Source organism: Anticarsia gemmatalis, chromosome 16 (genome assembly GCF_050436995.1).
Source record: "Anticarsia gemmatalis isolate Benzon Research Colony breed Stoneville strain chromosome 16, ilAntGemm2 primary, whole genome shotgun sequence".
Lineage (NCBI taxonomy): Eukaryota > Metazoa > Arthropoda > Insecta > Lepidoptera > Erebidae > Anticarsia > Anticarsia gemmatalis.
The window spans coordinates 661,419-685,637 of NC_134760.1; the positions used below are offsets into that span (position 1 = coordinate 661,419).

General features: G+C 33.8%; 1 protein-coding gene across 1 annotated transcript in view; it reads right to left on the minus strand.

The window, feature by feature from the left end:
- Positions 1 to 24,219, minus strand: part of LOC142979135 (uncharacterized) — a 425,130-nt gene that overhangs the window by 392,240 nt on the left and 8,671 nt on the right. The window contains exon 2 of the mRNA XM_076123898.1: positions 6,919 to 7,407. Coding sequence (XP_075980013.1) covers positions 6,919 to 7,350 — 432 coding nt within the window. The 5' untranslated portion in view covers positions 7,351 to 7,407. The remainder of the gene's footprint in view (positions 1 to 6,918; positions 7,408 to 24,219) is intronic.

Sequence of the window (24,219 nt, forward strand, 5' to 3'; positions counted from 1 at the left end):
TTCGCGATTTACAAATGTTAGTCCCATGTTACAGAGACCAAGGCTTTAGCCAAATACCGGACACTAAACAATCAATATTATTTATCTCAGGCCACTGCCCATAGATAAAAAAGTAATACAAAATTGTCTCAAAAGATATCCAATCAACACTACAAAGGCACATATTGTTTAATCTTCAACACAAAACAATCTAAGAGTACCGCGACAAGCTTAAGAACCGTTTAGGACCTGGCCTTGTTCCGTTCAATGAAAAATTCCAGCGATTCCACCCACCGGAACATTTTACGAAGGTGAGGTAAAAATACGTCGCACATTGAGTTTGGTGCAAGTTATGAGAATAAAGCGATTTTTAAAGGAAATTTATTAGTACTAGGAGTCTTAAAATATCAAATAGAAAACCAAGCTATTTTTTCCGCTCTTTTTCCGTTAGACTGTATTATTAATTCATGGAACAGTAGAAAGGGTTACGTGCTGGGTTTTTTAACACAATAATGTACAATTGTACACTGTACTTTACCGAACATACTGTACAGCCTAAACGAAAATGATTATTTGATTAGTGTAGCGTTTTTCTTAGGATAATTGTATAATATTTTCTATATTTGTTTCAAATTTCCGGGACAAATCTTTGTGTGATGAGCACGAGTATTTGCTCTGAGCCTGGTTGTCGATTTATCTATATAAGTATATTTATCAGTCATTTGGTTACCATAGTACAAGCCTTGCCGTGTGTGAGTTGTACAATAATATTTATTTATTTATTGTCTCGGTGTCTGAACCATTTCTGTAATACATTAATAAACGCCACGTAAACACCCGCTGCCGCTCACAACTCGCACCTAGGTAGTTAAATTATCTGGTTTTGGGCCGTGAATTATTGAAATAATCCCCGAGTATGAGACCGCGTAATGACTCTTCATAAATATCGCTAATAAGGTACATTTATACGATGCCACGACAATTTAATTTTATTTCATTCGCTTTTATAGCCATTATTTCATGTCGCTTTGAATATAAATAAGTTGTAATGTTGAGAACGTAGGACTCAATTTATGAAGTATGCTGGAAATTTTTATGTTTTGTTTCCTTCTTTCCAGTTTAATGTAGTTTTCCGACCTAGTTATGGTTTACTAAATAAAAATACAGCTTTTAGATGCGGTTGGAATTAATTTAAGAGTGCAAAATGATTCATAGAAAGTTTCAAAAGAATCTAACGAAAACTGCTAATGATGTCAAGTAAAATACACTAACTCGGAAAGTTTGTCACACAGTGATAGTTTAAAGTTATCATCTGAAACTTAAGTTAGAACAAGGATGGTATTTTTATGTTTATTAATATCTCCCAACGCTCATAGCTAGTTGCTTATTACTCAGCTGGTTAAGCAACCTGAGCGCGGTCATTCTATAGATGGGTGACAGTAGAGTTATATTAGAGATGGTATGTAAATATGTCGGCCGAAGCTATTAATCATTATTCGTCATTATGAATTAAGATAATAGTCGTTAAGCAAATGTCGTCGGGCGGCCTCAAAAATCTTTGAGTCTACGTAGACCACAAGCTATACGATGAATGAATGAATGAACAAAATCGGTCCAGGGTATAGTTAAGTTAAACCATTCTATGTTCAACAACTGAGCAAAAAGCCTTGCATGCAAGGTTTTCGGCTGGCGGAGGTATACAAAATTCAAAATTTAGAGCATCAGTGACGGTAGCTTGCATGATACAGTTACTTTATTTTAGAAACAGAAGTACGAATTAAAATTTAGATAAATTGTGCCAAGGCTCTTTATGTTGTTGGACTGTACAAGAATGAAAAAGAAAAACCTTCCTACATTTCTAACCTATTACTTACCCACTGCTGGGCAAAGATCTCCTCTAAAATAAGGAGAGGCTTTGAGTCCACCACGCTGTTCAAGTGTTGCTTAATACTCATAAATGTATATGTTACTGTAAAAGCCCGAACGGTGCTAAATCCTAAGATATTCCGGCAAAACCTAAGATTTACCAACTCTCAATGGTAAAAGTCCGAATAATTCTATTAATTCGAACTTTTACCTCTATTCATTTGATGATGTCGAGATGTCGCCGGAGCCCCGCTTCGCGGGGCTCCTCCTCGCGGGGTTTAAAAAAAATAACCACGAAGGCTAAGGTGGGAGCTTCGCTTCGCTCGCTCCCACCTCAGCCTTCTGACCTAACCTACCCATGTCGCTTTGCCCAAAACTCCTCTTTATAATTACTATGTTACGGTGTATAATTATACCGTAACATAGGTATGAAGAAGGAGTTTTTCATATAGGCACCGTAAGACCGTAACAAAGTTTTTAAACTCCGGCTTGTTCGGACTTTTACTATTGAGAGTTGATAAATCTTAGGTTTTACCGGAAAATCTTTGGATTTACCACAGGTCGGGCTTTTACAGTAACATATACATATATAACATTTTTTTGGCGTTCAACCTTCCTTCTTTATCAAACTAAAAACATTGTTGTGTTCCAAAAAGAACTACTAAATAAATACACTGTCAAAAACAAAGATAAACCCTCACAATTGTCACTCGAAGTATTTTCTATCAATTCCCAAAACAGTTCTATTATGAACAATCTTTCAGACAATTTGTGGCTGGCGGTTAAGCTCTTTTGTGATAGATTGCCTCTCGATACGGCGAACTGATTGACGACGAGGAAATATTCGTATTTCGTATCAATAGTGCTGCCACTATAGAGGTTTATTTAGGGAATTCGGGCACTGGGGTTAATTGAAAATTCTGTAGGACTCTACAATAGGAATAGGACGGTATTGTTGGTAGCGTAAATTGGAGATAATCAGAATCTCAACTACGTTTTTTTGTAAAGATATTTTTTTCTTCCATTATTTTTTAACTTCTTAGGATTTTTTTTCGAAAATTATTTTATTTCACTATTTTCAAATACATAATTATCTTTAAGTGGCGTACATCTCCAACAAGCGTTGTTTTAAACGATTTTTAACCAGTTTTACTTCAATTTTCATGGTAATTGGCAATACGAGGTATATTGCTGAGAACTGAATAAACAAATTTTCAAAATAATTTAAGTCAAAAAGTAAAGTATACAATTAAAAGCAAATAATCAGTGACTATGTTTTTTTCCTTGCGCGTGTGCAGGCCAAGAGTCCAAGCTATAATGAAATTCTTTATCCAATAATAAACCAATCATTTCTGATTAACATAATCATTTTGAGTCACAACAAAAAGTTCCCTTTCATTACAGAATTCAATCAACTCCAAACAAAACGTTCTCGTGATCACCAATACCATTGTTTATTGGGGTATCCATGATTTATGCCTTTCCGCAGGACATGTCCTTGCCAACGATGGCGCAAATTGTCCCGGCATTTGTCCCGGCCTTGCTAAATGTGTGGTGATAATTCACGGAGACCACTCAGTGTGTTAATGTCAGGAAAAGTCCGGGACAAAATAGTACAAATTGTTCTACTAAGAGTAAATAAGGTGGATGGTTTAATAACGTTATTCCGTGGGATATATTCGTTAGGTATTAGAGGATATTACTTTTTCTAAGAATTACCGCGTCATTGTAGGTTATTGTATAAATGGAGCGGTGATTAAGTGACTGGGCGGAATGGAGATTCGTGTATTAGTGGGGTTAAGCCACTGTCTTGAGGTTTTGAATTGGATAGGTGACATAGGATTGGATACTATTTTGTATTCTACTGTACCCCGTCTTGTGTCATGAAACACGTAGTAATAGCGTATTGTTATGTTGATCAATAGTACGTTAAACATCAGACGGAAAACCTAGCAACGGAAACTCGTGAATTAAAGCCAGAACTTCTTTGACCAGTATTTATACACTATCTATCTATTCAGCGCATTTCTATCCACTGTTAAGTATTAATAGGCCTTCCCCTTAATACGCCATTTTTCACGATGCTGCTCTTGCTTCGTTCATTGTAGTCTCACACATTTCACTACGTCATCTAGGCATTTACGGATTAAATAATAATCTAAAACCGTCGCTTACTACTTCAATGAAAACCTCCTTAAAACTAAATAGTTCGTATATTAACTAAACACTTTAATAATTCAATTCGCTTACTACTTCGATGAAAGTCTCAAAACCAAAAAGCCTTACATCCTATTAACACTTTCAAGAAAACGTTTCACCGTTATATTAAAGGAACTAGTGTAATATAAAGAAAAAACTATAAGCCAAGCAGTTGGGGCGTGCTAAACGAGGTGTGCTATGTCGTAGGTATCAGAGCAAGGACTTAGGAGAGCCCTCCGCAAATGGGGTAAGGGCTTTCCACCTTGTACTGTAGGGATGGGACGATGTGTCGATGTGATAGATTGTTATCTACGATTTGAGATAAATAATTGAGGAGTGTTTTGTTTATGTTTTGGTGACTTTTTTTTGTTGTTATTTATAATCTTTATTCGTCTATGTTTATAAATAAATTATAAACTTAATCAAAGCCCTATAAAACCTTTTTTTTAATGATTTTTAATTATAATATTTAAGAATATGCTATAATCTGGGAAGCTTGGCCGAAAAATATTCCTTAAATTTTCTGATTATTTTCAACGCTATGGTAAATAATATATTGTTAACTTTCGCAAATTAACTTGGACTAATGTTGTAATAAAATAATAAATTTATTGAAAAGTAAAAATTACGAGCATAAAAATCTGCTCGTAAATTCCAGACTATTATAATACAAAAACATATCTTATCACAAAAAGAATTTTATCGATATCTACAATTATATCGACAACATTACTCAAGCATGTCCCATCACTAATCCACATCAAAGTAGGTACAAGCATTTTGTGCTCGAAGCTCGCGCTAGTAGCGTGCCTCTAAATTACCCACTCTACCTACCTCTGCTTACACCATACTAGTTCAAATATCATTTGACAACTTACACGGTGTTATTGTTAAACTGTGTCACAATATGGGCATAGACTTGTATAATCAAAGTCGATTTGAAATTTGACATTGTTTGATCATAATGCTTAATATTTGTGTAGTCAGATCTATACTAGCATATATTTTGACGGTCTCCGTGACGCAGTGGTTAAGGTGGTCGCCACGCTCCTACGTCGAGAGGCCGTAGGTTCGATTACCAAACGGAACAATTATTTGTGCGATCCACAAGTAGTTTTTTCTAGTCTGGTTGTACTTTGTGTCCGTTTTGTGTATGATCGTAAGAGCCCCCGCGATACAAAAGTAATTCTTAGTGCGGGAGTTGTCTTTAAAAAATAATAGGAAGCTGATGAGTTTGTTTCAACTTTTAAAGACTACTGATATTTACAGCTAAGCCAGTTTTCTTTGCTTTACGATTTTCAATAAGACCCGTTAAGAAAACCAATTTTCATCTTAATATCACTACCGTAAAAAAATATTTTTCAAAATTAATTCCATAATTCATCACTACTAGAAAATACCGGTGGTTCAAAAATATCTTTGAGAGGTCTTTCCAAAAATAATCTGATACGATGACCGTAATTTTGAAATGTTTCATAAACCGGCCCGTCGTAATGAGAAACTTAATTTCTTTATGTAATAAAGATGGTAAACAGGATCCTGTGTTTTTATGTCAAAGGATGTTTGTGGTGATCTTGACTTTGAAAATATATTTGCTACAGGTGTCCTTGTAATTAAGTGATAAAAATACCAAAGGTGAAAAGGTAGTTTAAAACTATGCTCTGGTTACTATGTGGTTTGGTGCTATTTATGGTTTTGTTTATCGTCTATATCTTTAGCAATAAATTGACGTAAATTGCAATACAGCTAATACTTTTGTTTATCTGCCCAGATGGCTTTTTATACCGCTTAAACACACAAAAAATAACTTCTTGCCCAAGTGGAGTCCAAGTCCAACAGTCTCTCTCTCAAACTTGGATGTGATAGCAAATAAAAAAAGGAGCAGGACCAACGCCAAATTCCTCTTTGGTTCAGTCGTAGAGTTAAATGTTTAATTGAAACTAAACCTGACTATAACCATCACAAAAAATAATTAAAAAAGTTACAGTAAATAAGGCAGATTCTCCCCAAGCCGAAAAAACTGACAAAAGACATAAAATACACAAAAACAGTTATCCATACTGTGTTTTTTATAACCTCAAACATTAAAAAGTATCCAGTCTGGTCACAAATCCTATTACAAAGATACGAGTTTCATGCGTTAAAAATATGTGTCTTCATAAACATTAGGTTTAAAACGGTCCCAGCGGTTGAGTTCATTATGTTAATACCTACAGCATTTTGTTAAATCACACACAATTCGCAGGCTCACTCGCTAATCCCGGATTAATTTGTTTCAGTACTAGATTTATACTGAACAGTTTTATAAAATACGCATTAAATACACCTTAAGAAAGATTGTGATAATTTTTGCTGGACAGGATTTTTGGCTAAAATTATTCAGACACTTTTTTTGGTGGTAGGAATATTCTCGACAAGATTAAGGGATGTTAGAGGGATATAACCGCATTTTTTACGTTTAGTGATTATATTCCATGAATTATATTCCAATTGGGTACGTGTTTTTAAACAATCCAAAAAATCCTTCAGAAATATTTCCGATTTCATTATAAAAAACTAGCTGACCCACGCAACTTCGCTTGCGCCACATAAGAGAGAATGGTGAAATTTTTCCCCGTTTTTGTAACATTTTTTACTCGTACTCCGCTCCTATTGGTCGTAGCGTGATGATATATAATAGCCTATAACCTTCCTCGATAAATGGGCTATCTAACACTGAAAGAATTTTTCAAATCGAATCAGTAGTTCCTGAGATTAGCGCGTTCAAACAAACAAACAAACAAACAAACAAACAAACAAACAAACAAACAAACAAACAAACAAACTCTTCAGCTTTATAATATTAGTATAGATGACGATGAAATACTAACTTACCCGTTTGTTATCTCGAAACTTCAACCAGCCACTGATGACACTATTATCCACTGTACAGTCCTCTTCATCCACAGCCCTTCGTGACAAGAGAGGAGACCCTCCAGGGCTGTCCAGGACCTCCCGTCTCCTCATAACGGGAGTACACTGCTGGGAGAGCCTCCCCTCATTCACCATGTCACTCCTCCGGCCAAGAACTGGCGTAGCGTGGGCAGACACACCACCCACCCCACTCATGAGACCACGGCGGGCTAAAAATGGGCTCCCATCCCAGGGTCTTTTTGGACTGCTTTTGCATTCTGAATGCATGCATAAAGCGTCGAAGTTCGCCAGTTCTACTGAGACCCTGGTCTGAAGACCGCTGGGGTGTGTGGTCAGGATGGTCTGCTTGGCGATGCTGCAGCCGTGACGGTGGAGCTCTTCACGTCTCTCCATTTTGAAGAGTTAGAGCAACTGTTCAGGTGAGCTCCATTTGATTATTTGGTGTCCCATCTGGAAAAGAGAAACGTTATGCTATTTTTTTTTTTGCGGAATATTACAACTTGATATACGTCATATTTAAAGATGTAAAGGCATTCGTTTGTCTATTATGCCAAAAAGTTATACGGTTGTTATAAAATTTGACAGGGTAAAACAAATACGATCCAGAAAAATACATAGGTGACTATTTTCTTGAAAAAAGAATTGAAGGTAAAACTAAGCCTTCTGCAAAAGGACTGCTAAAACCAAGCCTTAGGTTAATTACACTTTTTATATTTTTATTTATTTTATTTTATTTTATTTGGAAAACAAACAGTATTCTTATCTAGGTTATACAAAGCTATTTACGTTTCTAGATACCATTAATATGTTTTCACACAATATTTAACTAGTAAAGGTTGACAATTACAATGCTAGTGTTTAAGTAGTTTGTTTTAAAGTGATACATTAAGATATGAGAACATTTATTACGAGCAAAGTATTTATTAAATTATTAGTAACAGTACCATTGGATACAGTCAGAGAGCCGGTTCAAACCATTGCTTTGACATAACTTTTGTGAAATCATACGGTTTCGTATTAAATATATCAAGCTCAGAATGGCTAACAAGTTCATTTATATAGCTAACTGATCTGATTAAGAACGAGTTATTCCTGTAGCTAGTGACGGTACGCGGTACATGAAATATGATTGGAATTCTCACTGATCTTGTGGGAACTTTGAGCGATAACATTGACAGCAAATATGGGGAATCAAATTTGGATTGGGCTATTTTGGCTACAAATGTTATGTCAGCAATTTTCCTCCTTTCGTGGAGTGGTAACAGATGATGTCGTCTACATCTCTCCTCATAGCCGTTATCGTATTTGCCGCATTTATATTGTAAAAACTTCGTAAATTTATGCTGTACGGATTCCAGTCTCTTTATGTGGACATCATACTGTGGGTTCCAAACTTGCGAACAATATTCGAGGGTGCTGCGAACGTAAGAGCAATATAGAATCTTACATACTTTTAAATTAACGAACTGGTAACACGATCTCATAACGAAACCTAAGGTTTTGTAAGCTTTTTTAACATAATAAGTTAGACCTTAGTACACACTTACAACAAATGGGTTGAGGACTATGAAAATAAAAAGACCTAAATTAAAACTTTCAAAACATTTTAGCACCAAATATTTTCATCTCCACAAAGAAGTTTTGCGTTTTACAGTACATTATAAACGGGAGCTTCGAAAACTGGAGTTTTGTACTAAATTGGGCCACTATTTAACAAAGTGGGTTAACAGACGAATAATTGAATTAAATAACATTGTCACTTTAATTGTACAATTAAGAGAGAAAGGAAAATTTAAAGGGTGGGTACATTTCGTTAAATGGAGTGAAGAATTCTGTTTGATATATTGTATGTGTTATTATAGTTAAAGTTGGTAATATGAGTAGGTTAATTGAGGTGTTAATTACCTTTTTGAAGCCACAATATTTAGAAACTATTGATTTTTTTAATATTTATTATGCGTGTTGTATTTGAAGTATGAAAAAAGTCATTGTTCGATATTTTTTAGTAGAGATAGAGTTGAGTTTTAGCATTCGCTTCTGTATTGTACTTTTCAGTACCACAGAAACTAATACACTGGTTAGAGTGGTCTTATACGACTGCCGTTACAAGGTTTCGGATTCAATTCACAGATTGATAGTAGTATTGGTAAATTATTATCTACAACGCCCAGGAACAAGACAACAAGTTCGAATGCGTAAAAAAATTGCACGAACATAAAAAAAACTAAGCTAAAAATGTATTAAAGCTGAGTAATTTCTATCTTTCATCAACAGTCGTAAAATTCTAAAATAGCGAAATATATTCCTGACGTTCGTTTTTCATATGAATAGGCAGAAACCAAAGCAAAATGTTCAAAGAAAACAAAATTATTTCTATCTTAGAACCTATGTCACAGTCTCTAACTACAAAATTCCTTACATACCAAGAACAATGATTACGTCCTCCAATGTCCTTGAAAGGTCAACGACCCGTCCCTAATTTCAGTCGACTCATTAAGTCACTAACGATAATTATGAAAATGCCTTCTTTAGGCTCCAAGTTCATGATCTTTACACTAATATATTTATATTAAACGCATTACTTTTGCACTAAGTACGGGTCTACTCTCGAAAGAGAGGCTAGATTAGCTTTTTTACGCAGAATTAAAAACGCTTATTGCGTTCACCAGTTTATAGAAGATTACTGTATTAAGCAACCTTTGGTACGGACTGTCTACGGATGGGTGATCGTGAGGTGGTTTTTGAACTAAGTAAGCTAACAATCGTTAAACATAATGACGCCGCGACTATGTCACTACCACTGCATCAGGAAGACATGAGTTCGGTTTCCAAAGAAAAGTCCGTTCCGGAGTTCCGGAGTTTTAAAACAGAGCATACAAATAGATATGTCGTAGTTAATAGATGCCTATTTTTGGTCTGGTATTAAATTATTTTTAATTTTACTGTCCTGCCCCTATAAAAGGGTCTTCTCCTGAATTGAGAGAGGAATCAAGCTTCTAGTCTGCTATTTAACTACGCTCCTTTTACCGCAAATAAGGGTAGGTAGAGACAACAGAGCAAGTTGAGAAGTTCAGTTGACAACGTTAAATTATTCCCCTCTAACTAAAACCACCCAAAACTGCCATTTTTAGTCCATAATCCTTTGTAATATTCGAGAGGTCATAGATCTCAGTCCATTTGGTTGGGGAGGCTTGATAGCATGAATGAGTTCCCCTAATCAACTTAGTAAAGTCTTATAATTGAGGGGTTACAGACGTCAAGATCATTTATTACTTGTTTTAATGGGATTAAAGAATGCATAGAATTGTTAATGAGAATACTAACAGTAAGCTTCTTGTGTTTTGTATTATTTATGGTATAGCCGACAAGGCAAGAGGATTTCAAACGAAACGTTTAATTTTGGTGAATTATGACAATACTATACCACTATTACATGGGGCTAACATATTATAAGAATATAAGAAGAACTAAAATTTAAGGAGAAGAAGTAAATGGCGAAACGTGGGTGTATTTGATACCTCTGCCTACAACTCTATGTATGTGATGTGAATGACTGATGTAATTCTACGGTGTATTGTTTTTCAGTTGACAATTTATTAGTGTACGTCAATTTGATAGCAACTGTATATTACATTGCTGCTTTGACATAACATATTAATCAATAAAAAAAAAACAATGTACTGGATATTAGCTATTAACTACATGTTAACTTAAATATCCAATAGTCCACAAGGATTCTAATAATGCAAAATGAATCTATCTCTATAAAAAGAAAGTTACGCAAAACAGTATTTACACGACTACGTTCAGCAAAAAAAGTGTGGTGTGTTTAATAAGCAGCTAAATATTATAAATTAGTCCAAATTCTAGAAAATATTTTATGCTTTTTTTATTTTTACTTAAATATCTTACGCAGGTGAGTTTTTCTTTTACAAAATTTACACAAACGGTACTGCAAATGCAATCTGGCTTAAATAGTGATTTTCAAGTCTATTCCATGAAGTAAGGCTGTACTTTTAATCCGTCAACAGAAAACGGTTTAAATAAACAGTAGTTCTACGAAGACACGCCGAGTTCCGATAATAGAATTAGCGTTAAACTTATTTAGAAATAAGGAAATAAAGTTAGGCTGCTTTGCTTCCGGGCTCTTCACTATGTTATTTATTCGGAGACTCCTGTAAAACTATATGGATTAGTTTAATATTACTATTTATACTAATATGTTAGTAATGTCTTCCTGCCTCTTATTCATAAAAATATATGAAGTTATGAAAGACTTATAAAGAGTTTTGTTTCTTTCACTCCTTAGTGATATGAAAAAGAGAAAACATTTAATAGTAGTTCTTTAACTAAAATAGGCTAATAGTGTGTTTATGAATAAGAGAGTTAGTGTTTAACGCTTACATAAATACATAGGGTAAACCTCACACTGATAACGATGAATCTTATAGGAGAAATTGAGTTGAAAAGAGGTAGCTAACATAGGATGCTTAACTTGCGGACTAAGTTAGAAACACAATAAGTACTTTTTTAAATGGGAAAGACCAATTTTTACGTACTATGGATATTGTGACAGGCAGACGGAGTCAAACATAATCTATTTTTTTTCGGAGAACTTTAAGAAATTTTGAGTACTTTAGTATTTTATTCCCTTTCTACGAATACTAAACAAATATTTGAAGTTCTTTAGTCGATATCACAAACAGTCTGCTGTAAATAATGTATGGTTAAACGTTTAAACGACTGTTACCGACGGTAACAACGGTCATTACCGTCATTACCGTTACTTACCGGACGGTAATGGTATGCTTACTGTCTATGAATAATAAAATGCTAGTTTTGAATCTAAACGATAGGGCTTGTTTCATTACAGCGTATGGGTTGCAATATTTGAACGCTTGTGGCCGGTAGTTTATGTTTGTAACCGTGTTTGTAATGTCCAATTATTATTTTTTTATTTGAATGTCAAAAATATAGATGGTCAGTATATAAAATAACAAGATATCAATTTAATCCTCGGAATGGCAATTTGCTGTAGTTAGTAGTTAGCTGATATTAAATTGAACTGTATATATCAATTATTTATTTATAAATATTACAGGGTCAAAATAAGAAATAGATACAAAATATCAATACAAATACAAAGTGTCAAAATTTTTTAATACTTTCATTGCATAAAGTAAATAAAATTGTAGACATATGAAACATGCGAAAACAAAAAAACTATATGGATTATTTTTGTAACAAATGAAAGAAAAACTCCGAATTGTTGGACAAAATGATAGGTTGCTTTTAAAATACCTACAGAATAAATCAGGAAATTTTCAATATAAACACCACGAAATGTACACAACAAAAAGCAGATTAAAACACGCCCTGAATTACCAATTAACACATTAAAAAAACATCCTTACATTATTTCATTACCGTAAGCACAAAATTCTGAATCGACGCTCAATCGGATTACACTGCAATCCACTCAGCAACACCCAGCATTCCGCTTTAATTCACACTATGCAGTTTATTTGCACTGCACTGTACATATGTATTAATCGCCTGTTTTGATACGCATTTATTTTAAATGAGTAATTTGATTTTATTTTACACTGCCGTGCAAATTGTTGGTGCAATGCGGCATTTAAATAATGAGCTGTAATTTATTTTATCAATGTTTTGGTTGTTAGTCGGAATGTAATAGGAGCTGTATTAATTTTGAATTGGAATTGCAATTGTAACGTGGAAATATTATACGATATTTGTAGTGGATATTAAGGGAGAATTAGTTATTGTATATAAACTGCATCGCGTATTAACGACCAACTACTGCATTTAAATTTATCTGATCAAAATATGTATCACTGTATGACTATTTTCATGACCAATACGCTGTACATTTCATATTAAAACGTCATACTTAAAATCAAATTGTTTGTACAGTAATGTAAAACACTAACATATTTCATGATAATAAATGATCGGTAAACGATCCATGGGTTAAGCAACTATTGGCACGGTCATTTTATAGATGGGTGATCGAAGGGTACGCAAATAGTCGGTCTCAGTTGTTGTCTATCAAGACAACAGTCCTAAGCCAGGTCGAAAGGCCTTTCAGGCGGCTTGAACAACTTTCATACCAAGTTGATCACTAACCATGAGATTAAATTATTAAAAAAATCAGTCCCATAACCGTCCCATAACAATGTTTGAATACAAACCTAAATGCTCGTTAAAGACCACAATAAGTAGAAAATTTACACATTCTCTTTAAAAACATTCAATTAAAGTAACAAAAGAAACCGTTTAAAAATCCACAAAAATACTTTTAAAAGTTTCAAGTGCGCCAAGTAACGTGGCCTGTAGTACATCACACGGCTATTAAGCTCCTACTAAGTACCCCATTTATTTGCCCGCCACTGTAATATCGCAAATCTCTGTGGATTTCATACAACTAAGAGAAAAGATAGGAGAAAGATTATTCTTTGGTTATCTTTTCAATTATCTTTTTCCGTTTGATTGGACATTTATTTGGTACATTGGTCAACCTTTGGCTAGTTTTCTTGGAATTCCGGTATTGCTTGTGGGAAACCTGCTTCACTTTTCTATTTAGGTTTTGTGGTATTCTGCGGATTTGCTATAATAGATAAGATTTACTTTATACAAAAATAGAAGTCAATGTTTGACAAGAAAATACGATATGAATTAAACAAAGAAAATATATTATGTTGTGATCGTTGCAAAAGTGTTATTTGGTCTTTTGTCACCTAGAGTGCCACAAATCGTGATTTTATTTCGGTTAATATAAAACATCTACATCTTTAAAGAAAACTTACTAAATGGAATTTAAAAAAGACAACTCTTTCTTCCCGTGTTATGACAGCCATTCAATTTTATAAATTCCAGATACACTATGTAGTGTTTACAAACTGAAAGCCTATAACAGTCCAGTATCTATCTGGCAATGCTCTGCTCTTGATAAAATTGTAATCCTTGAATTCACCACAATGGTCAAATGCAAAATGATGAGTTTCTGGTTTGCGTAAAAAAGTTCCCAATAAAATCCTTCTTTACCTTTGAGGAAAGCAACAAATCCCTAACTTATTCATATTCCGTGGAGACCACACGCAAGACACGAAAAAATATTTGTTCGAATATTTTAGGTATCCGAATGTCCGGCGGATATAACAAATATTTGCATTACAACGTTGGCGAGTTAGCGCTGAAGGCACGTACGATATCCGCGAATCTATTTTTAGTGGAGAAGATATTTTCTTTAAGGCATTTTTATGTATATGAATGGATTGTGGTATTTTTAGCTGTAGACTTTCTGTTTCAGAGTATCATATTGCATTAAGTATTTTAGGTTACAAAGTCAAAACAATTTTATTGTGAAATAATATAAGGACTGGAATTTGAAACTCCGATGTTTTATTCACTTTCGTATCTAGTAGTAAAGTCATAAAAATATTGCAACATGATCACTCATCCGAAAATAACATAGTTCAAACTCAGCATAAATGAAGACACTTACGTCTTTATTAAAACTCAGAGTAGCGAAATAACACTTTGAACCCAAGACCCCACAATTAGCAGTCACATGCCCACTGGACAGCACAATCCGTTTATATGAAAACAAAACCGAACGAACAAGTTCTGACACACAAAGAAAAGAAAAGACGCATCGCTTTCCCTCCCAATACAAGGAGCTCCTTTGAACTGCCATCAAAATAATCGTTACGGGTCGCTTCTTTCCTATTCAATTTTTATACCATTCCCTCAGAAAAGACTTCCTACGAAACCCCTTTTAATTGGAAAGCTTGAATGGAATAATTTTAATTTGAAAATATTCATTCGTCTTTGAGCTAAATAAAAATATTCTGAATAATCTTGAAGAATTTCTGCTGCAGAATTTCAGCGGTTCAAAACATGAAGTTTTAAAATGCAAAGAAAATTATTTTGGTAGCACTCACTCGGATATGCCTCGAAATTAAATTAGCTTACGGTAAACAGTTTGCGCTCGCAAATATCTCAAAAAGAAAATATGTACGTATTTTTGTAGAGACTTCATAAAGAATAAAGGAATCCAAAGTCCAGTGGAGTCCATCCAATGCTGATCTTATTTCAGTTTGTTCTAACTATACGTACATATTTTGTAATTTCGCTACTTCTTTTTTTAAGCTATCACATTAAACCTTTAACTTTGCACAAAGGAACTGACAACAGCGTTCATTCGTAGAAAAAACACATTTGTGTTTTCAATTATTTATTTTTGCAATATTATTTCGAACTTGCAAAGCTACATACCGATATTAATATGTCAAAACTACTAGTAAGTTTGCGATGTTTTACAACAACACAAGGAACGGCAAGACCATAACACAGTACATGCTCTTAAATCCTTAACTACTTCAAATAACAAACCTAAAACTAGAAATTGTAGATCGAAATGATCAAAATTGTGCAAGATCACACAATTCTAGTGATAATCTTACAACTGTTTGGCTGAACCAAATGAAGCGAACACAATCACGTATTGGTTTAGGACCGACGTGCGGGCAATAGCCGACCATTTTCAAGACCACTATCCGGTTCAACAGAGCGAAGACATCGAACACTCTCCCATTTAGCCGGGTTATACTCTGATTGTGATGTATAGGGTGATGTCGTAATGTTTTTCGGTAATTGATTGAATTATTGGTGAAATTGATTGTCAATTGATTTGTTTTATTTGATGTGATAATCTAGTTGATTAAGAGGCGACCTGTTGAATGTCAGAATAGTTAAGTTAGAATAGCAACAATCATTAAAACCCAATAAATAACCGAAAACACTAAACTTAGCATATCTATTTTTGTAGTCTCTAAATTTACACTGCCAGTGTTAAGTATTATTTTCCCACTTAAAGCTCTGATCAGATATAGAAATAAAAAAATATTTAATAATATGTAAATAGTAATTTAGACAGTTATAATTGCTCCTCCGGAAGTAACTGGAAAATACCTTTTCGTAAAAATCATCCCCGAAATAACGTATATTCATCACAATTAATTTTCCAAACAAAATTCTCAATATGGTCGCGATTGCCGATAGTTGATGTCGGTATAACATCTCTGGTTTTATCTAGCACATAATACATACACACCACACTCACAACAAACTTTAGTTCAATAACATCGATAGCAAAAGACACAATAGCTGCCATACAATACAGATGCAACAGTACCAAGCTAGCCGTATATAAACCGAGTTTAAATTAACTTTCCCGTTTTACTCGTCCATTGCTCTTAATGTTACAACTTTATATGAGGAAGTCGGACTTAGCCCGACATGTATATTAGAAGCTTAACTACCTGGATATTTCTTTAATTTTTAATTGCAATTGTTTGAGTTTCTTTACGTCTCGAGAGGAGAATTGTTGAAGGTAGGTTTACGATGTTCATAAAATATTTCATACTTTGTTTCATACTCCGGTTTCACGGTTTTTTCAACGTTTTAGGAGTTGTTGTCTACACCGACAAACGTATTTTATTATACTGTTGTCGTCATCATAAAATATTTGTTGTGAGTTCCTTAAAAGTAAAAAGTGTTGTAACAAAAATATGTCTTTTATGTTACCTACTGTTTTTAGTGTTATGTAATTTTATGAAAAACTCTGATCACTTTAAAATCTGAGTCTTATTTTATAATGATTTCAGTAAAACGGCAATGCAAACACAATATTAAAAATGGTTTTTTTCAACTCCGTAACACATGCACTGACACTGCACTGAATGCAAACCAATTCCATATAGAAAACATTTTTAGTCGTGAAAAATCGCTCAAATATCTGCACTACCGAATCCTTTGACAAGCATATATGTAATTAATAAACCTTCCTAAGAAAGCAGACACACTTCACACACAAAATTGGACAAGCACTTCACATACGCAGACCTCTTCAAGTGTCCTTAGATCCTTGAAAAGCCTTCGATCAGGTGAACCAACTAAGTTCACGTTACAAAATCAATGTGTATACCGGGGATGCATTCACAATGTTTCAATCTAGTATCGATCGTGTTTAGATTTGCATGGTGTATGCAGCCGTTCAACATTTATGCGGTTACCTGCGGTGCGGTAAATATAACTAGAGTAGCTCGGAATTTCAGAGGCAGATTTTTTGATTAAATTAATCGGTTCAGCGCATGTTTCTCTTTATTGCGGTTGAAGTTTTTTGTTGTTTTGTTGTTCTTATTTATTTGGACATAGAACGTAAATGAATAACGATAGAGGTTTCTGTTTTAGTTAATTTACGGTTGTGTTTGTTCTAGTATTCAAGCTTTACAGTTAAAACGGTTGGATTTGTAGTCTATATTGCTTTGCTTGTATGCGTTTTGTTTACCATTCAAATTATGATCTATGTATCATATCGGGATAAATAATTTTAAAGTGGGTAATGTTTAAGTAATTAAAGATTTCAAATCTATTTATTATTCAGTTGGCAACCATCCATACATTAACATTCTCCTGTTAGCACTTTGGTTTTTCATTAGTGTTACCTACCACCAATCCAAAGATGAATCTACGGCAGATATAAACCAAAGCACTTAAATTATTGTTTAACCGCCAAATGCAAATACAAACCTCTCCACTAAAATATCGTGATTTATAATAATATTACGTCTTCTACCTAATTCTACAATATGCATTGTCATAATATCATCCATGTATATTCCTTGCACGTTCTCCCATTCATTTGCAATGCAGACGTCTATATCTTGTACGCCTGCATAGTTTAATCTTATGTCGCCGCCTCAAAGGTTCTGCTATTTCTATTTTTTTCTTTGAAATAATTAATTAAAGGTCCTAGGAGTGAGCCTTGCGGCACACCGCACTTTATCACTCTGGGTTTTTATAACATTTTATTACTGTAAACGGTCAGCAGTTAGTTAAGAATATTTGCTGTTTTATGTATATGATTAACATTGCTTTCGATAATATTAATTTTGAAAACTTTCAATTGTTATCTGAAAGTCAAATAATTCATCGACTCTTTGTATTTAGTGCAATTTTGTGTTAATGTCGTAAAATTGTAAATTTATGCTTATATTCAAAGGGTTGTATTAATAAAACTCGATATTCTTTACAGGAGTAGATAGAGACAAAAAATGTACAATCTTTTCAAACAATAACATGTATAACATAAAGTACATATGTGAAGTTAAGTACCTTTGAAGAATCTTTTCGATTCTTGGAAGCAATTAATCACAGGTCCCAGTATTGGCCCCTGCGGCACACCGAACGTTATTACTCAGTGTTTTCGAGTAAAACCGCCGTAGTACACCACTTACATTAGTAATAGTGCCAGCATGTGCCGGCGTAAGTGAAGAGCGAAATTGATTGGTACTGGCTTTTTAGAATGCAGTTTTTTAAAGTTATAGATGATATCTAATGCATGTTTTAGGGTCAAGTTAATGTTATAACATTATTTTTGAATTACTGAATGTGTTGTGGTTGATTGAATAACTTTTATTGTTGTTAATTGATTTGAAAATAAAACACATTAAGTTATGTTAACAAATGTATTATGACCAAACATTTCTGTAAAGACAACTCCTCCAGCAAAACAAGTTTTACGACTAGTAAACTTTGGTAGTCTCTTAATAAATCTTCTGAATCATCAAGATACGTTGGGATACGAATTGACTTGCCAAAGACCATACATTCGAAAAAAAGATACAATTGTGATAATCTGTTTGGAAGAAGGCTATCTCAGAAAATAAACATAATTTCTGAGTAAAACAAATAGCAAATTAAACATTTGCATATCAACCAAAAACATAAATAGTCCATCAATTTCCGTATTTATGAGACGTACCCCGTGACTAATAGGTTAATAACATTCATTCCTTAATCAAAGGATGAGATCAAATAGTTGTCGCATTATCATGTCAATTTGTACCGCGATCTGTATTCATAACTCGTGGGCCCGCGATATGATCTGTGAGAACCAAGTTATAAGGTAAATGCGATTGGTATAGACTCGCAATTATTTGAATAACCGATGGCACTCGTGACTTGAATTGAGTTTGAAGATTAGTGTGGTCTAACAATTATTTATGGAGCAAAAGGCATAATTTAAGAAAATAAGCGTAATATTAGTATTTTTTACGTCATGTCACTCATGCATAAGTCTTTTTTACCAGGAATGAAGATGATTCTTCCTAAATATGTTTACTGTATCTATCGCCACCTGAATCATCTCCAAAAGATGGGCATAGGCCAAAGATTAAAATAAATAATTGATTTAGTTATTAGTTAAAGTAATTTTATAGCTAATAATCTAAATGTATCTAAAAGATTTGTTAAAATAAACTAACAAGTTATTCCTATAAAAACAAAACTAGATTGATTGAAGTCACGATTCGCAGAATGCCATATTTTCAGCCATTAAACTCTTACAAATATATTCCCTGGATATATTATCGCCGAAATCTGTTCCCTTGCAGCTCCTTCAGTCGCAAAACTGTTCAGTTAATATAACATAGTTAACTCTCATGTCTAAGACGTATCGCTGTGAATACTCAATCACAGTCTAATCGACGTATCGTCAAATACGAGCCGCCTGTAGAAACCACTTGATTGAGACTACTGCTGTCTGCGATGTAGAATGTTCTGGAGCTAATCAACATTTGCTAAGCTAAATTTAATTTAGAGTTAATATACTCAGAGCAGCTTACAGAACTTAAGTGTAGAGGAGCTGAAATAGGGATTAATGTTAAGTAGTGTCACAAAGATAAAGACGAAAAAATTGAATGTGACTAAGTTTGTAATCAATTTGCTCAAAGAGGACTTACTGGACTGAATTAAACAATTATTTCATTATTTGAATGCTACATTATCACTTATTAAACGAGTAAATTGCAAGAAAAAATAAAAATCTCTTCTAAAACCACAATAATGTTTGTTCACCCAGCTTAGACAGGCCGCTATATCTGGTGAAAGAATAAACTACCTTTTCATTTAACTCTAAACGACGTAGAAAAAAGCCTCTTGAAGTGCATCTATAACGTTGCACTTGGACGAATATAAGCATGCACCATTTACCAAAATCGTAATTAAGAATTCTGTATATTACCAAAATACTCGTAAAGCAGCTATATCAAATAAGCCACTGACAGCTTCATAGGCCTGCGGTACACTGACGTACTAAATTCTGAATTTTGTATACCTCTGCCTGCCGCGACACTGCACACAAGCCCCTCTACTAAGTTATTGGACTATACAAGATTTTGCAAATAATAGGCTCATGGTTTAACTTGTACAAAGAAAGAAAGATGTTTTTTGTCACATAAAAATTACTGTACATTTCAAAGATATAATTTGTGCTTGAATAGCGTGACAATGAGGTCACCACTTAGCTTGTTGCTATGCTTGTGATGTGAGTCACAAACACAGCGCTGATTTTCAGTGGTGATCCCAAGTGGCATTTTGAGCGAACTAAACGAGTAATAAGTAATATTATAGCGCGATTGCTTTTGTAAAAGTATGTCTATTTGTTATTCGCGAATTCAATTTCAATTTAGTTACGGACTTGAATCCTTCATGCTAAAGCTTCCTTTTAAGGACTGTAATATGGTATTTTCTTAAGGTAGTGAGGGAAATGTTAGATATCAACAAGAAAAATTGTAATTTTTATCACACTCATTTACCTCTAGAAACGTCCAAAATGCCTTAAAAAGTGCACCAACTATTACTGGAGCACCTGTATTTGTGCCGTCAGCGAAAACAAGTGAACGACATAACGAACCGTCGCGCTATTTGTTTAATAGTGCGTTTGTTAGTTTTCAGTTAACCGCAGTGAAACGACGGGCACGGGACGTTTTATAAAGATAATATTTAATAGGGCTTTTTTTGTTTGTTGAGGATGATTTTATGGAGAGTGAGGTGACTGATTTCATTACAAAAATAGCTGTTAAACATTTAAAACTAAAATCAAAACTAGATTCATATTTGAGGCTTTTGCAATACAAGTATTTTTAATCGCGTTTAAGACCCGTTGCGTTTTAATATTACAAGTACTGAGAGTCAAAGTTTTGAAAAAGAATGGTTAATTTGTAGAGTGGTACCTCTAGTATAGTTAGACATGTAACTTAGTAGAGAGCTTTGAATGTTAGTTTTACAGGTGGCTGAAGTGTTCTATATTTAGAATATAGAACTTTCGCTGCTGATGCTGAGCTGATGGTTGCTAGTTTGATACAGTCACTATATTGGAAATGTACAGAATTCTTAATTATATTTTGAGTAAAAAGTGCATGCCAAGGCTCTCTTGTTTAAGTTTTCGGAATGTACTAACAGAATATTTTTAACGCTGTTCAATCATATCAGTTTAATAATAAACAAAATTCTCTTATTAGACTTTATGAACTAAACAGACATGGGTTATAAGGGACAACAAATAAAGCAGGGTCTACAAAATAATCCACAAAGTAACATATTACAGTCAGCAAAATTATAAACGATCTCAATTGCAAAACAGGCACAATACGTTCATATCCTTAACCCTATCACTGCTATATTTTGGACCCTCAGGGTAGCTTCACTAGTAATAGTTTCCGGTCCGCCGGACGGACTTATTACGTCCGTTTCCGGTCCGAAACCGACCCTATGAGGCAACGAACCAACTGAAATGACTATAATCCATTACTAAGAGTTAATTGAAAGTATTTTCCAATCAATTCCTTGGTCACATTAAGAGGAAAAGATGGCGCCGATCAATTTATTGATAACATAATTCTTTGACCCTCATAAAGTGTCGCGGTCGTAATTTTTCGAAATTGCTACAGGGTCTTTGTCTTGACAAAATTGGAGTTGCAGATAAACCTTTCTAAGACTAATCCAGTGAGTGATATTCTAAATAAATAGTAGTTGTAGGTAGAATTAACTTCATTAGGATTCAAAAGAGAATAAAGAAGAATATGACTGATGACTGACTAATATATTAAATGTATCAAAAACTGGAACGTTGACATGTTTTGGATGCGTTAATCCCATGTATCAGATAACATTCACGTAATATTTTAAAAAAATATCCGCAGTTGGCCCTAAATTGTGCATAACTTCGTACACCTTATGCAGCATATCTCCCGGGACCTAATATTTTCTTTCTTTCTGAATCTTTTTTGATAACAAAACATAATAAAACAAATCGTTACTCATAATAAACATATTGCAAAAGTCTTTAACACATAAGTTCGGTACAGTAACGCCCTTACTTCTATTTTAATTTATAATGTTTATCAATAAATATCAAATTAAAAGCAATGACTGTAAGTTTGAGAGCCACTGAACGAAACTAGAACCTTTTTTGGGTTCGTCATGACTGTGCAAAAAGTTTCAATCAAATTGGTCAGAGTAAGGTAAAATGGATGCCAGACTAGAGGAAATTGTTCACGATAAAATATATTTTATTTATTAATATTGTTTGGGTAATATGAGTGTTTTGAATTGAAGACTAGGTTCCCGGGCTGTTTTCAGTGAATCTAAAACTAAATTAATTATGCAATAAATATTCACTATTATTATTATTTTCAAGGTATTTGTCATCGTAGACTTAAACCCTATCTATCCCCTATCTATATAATCTGTCTTCACATTTGAAATTGACTTGCCCAGTAGTAGATAAATGATTATATTCTAATACCTAATAATCTGTCATAATATATTAGTTCAATATCTTTTATTTTCATACGTGCAAAGACCCACAGATCAGTTAGTACCAAATATTTTATCAATCATATACACAGGCAAACAAGGTCCCAAAATTTCTCCTAAAATGAACAACATCGTCTATATTGACAGTAAACCCTAAAAAGATCGATGTAGTTAATATCACTTCCATACCTCCGTCATATCCTGTGTTGTTTTGTCGTAGTGAGATTGTAGCAATCATCTCTGATGCTGTAAGAGCTCATAATGTAAGGGTCTTTATGTCACACGATACAGGCTTCTTAAGTGACGGTTTTTATATGTAAGGTAAACCAAGGAACGCCAACATGGTCTAGTCAAAACCTAACCCTATCTTGACTATAAAAATAAACTAGAAAAAAAAATTTAAGATTACTAATATTCATATTTTCATACAAACGAGCCCTATGGATCAGCTAGGTATAATACTACATAATCCCAAAATGTTTACTCAAATATACATAATTTTGTCAGTTAACCCTAAAAAGATCGGTATACTCAGTTAATATCACTTGCGTACCTCCGTCATATCCTGTGTAGTTATGATATAATGAGATTGTTGCAATCAGCTCTGATACTGTACGAGCTCATAATGTAAGGGTCTGTTTTATGTCACACCTCTATTTACCCATGTTTAATCATCGTTGCATTTAGTTACCTTCATAAATATGTTATTGTTCTACGTAGGTAAACTCTTAATGCCTTAATTTACGCGATGAAATTAAATCTAAAACAGTTTTTCTATTTAAACATACTTAAAATTTTAGTAGATTGTGTATTGTAAAATCCTGGGTATCTCTATACTGTATCCTACAACGGTACTATATGGCTAAATGGGTCTTAAAAGCGCTACGTGCACAAACCACGACACTTATAAAATTTCCAACTCTTTAGACACCATGATGAAATAAAATGTCTCTAATTATTTCTTGACGTTTCGGCACAGATCACACTGACCGTATTCGCAAGCTGACTGCAAGCTCAAACTCAGTAAAATTCACACCAGCAAAAAATCCTCAAAAAACATAGAGTCATAACCGTTGAATTAAAAATGGATGTGTCATTAACGCGTTCAACGCTCCTGTTCAAACAAACTGAGCACAAGACAAACGTTCTCGCGCTAATTTCTACAAATCACGGTGGATGTGTGACAACCTTGTTTTGTGTTTTTTGTAGCGGTTAGCTAGAGTAGGGTGACCATGATTCTGCTCATACCCAATTTACAAAACTTGTTTATATAAAATTAGACATTAATTCTGAAATATTATTAGCAGTCAAACTTTGCCTTGCAAGGATGACTATAACTACTGTTTTTGTTTTTCTATTACTATTGTTTTACTTATTTATTTTTTCCTGTAATCTGTTAAAGCGTGGAGTTTAAAAAACCTTTTTAAAATAAGTACACTAACAGCTGTTGAAATTAAAATTATTGCAAACGTATGCATTACATTAGGCACTCATCTGATCTCGGCTATAATACGAAATTGTGAAGTCACCATATGGTAGTTCTATACTAAAATGTGTTTTTTACATTTCACAAAG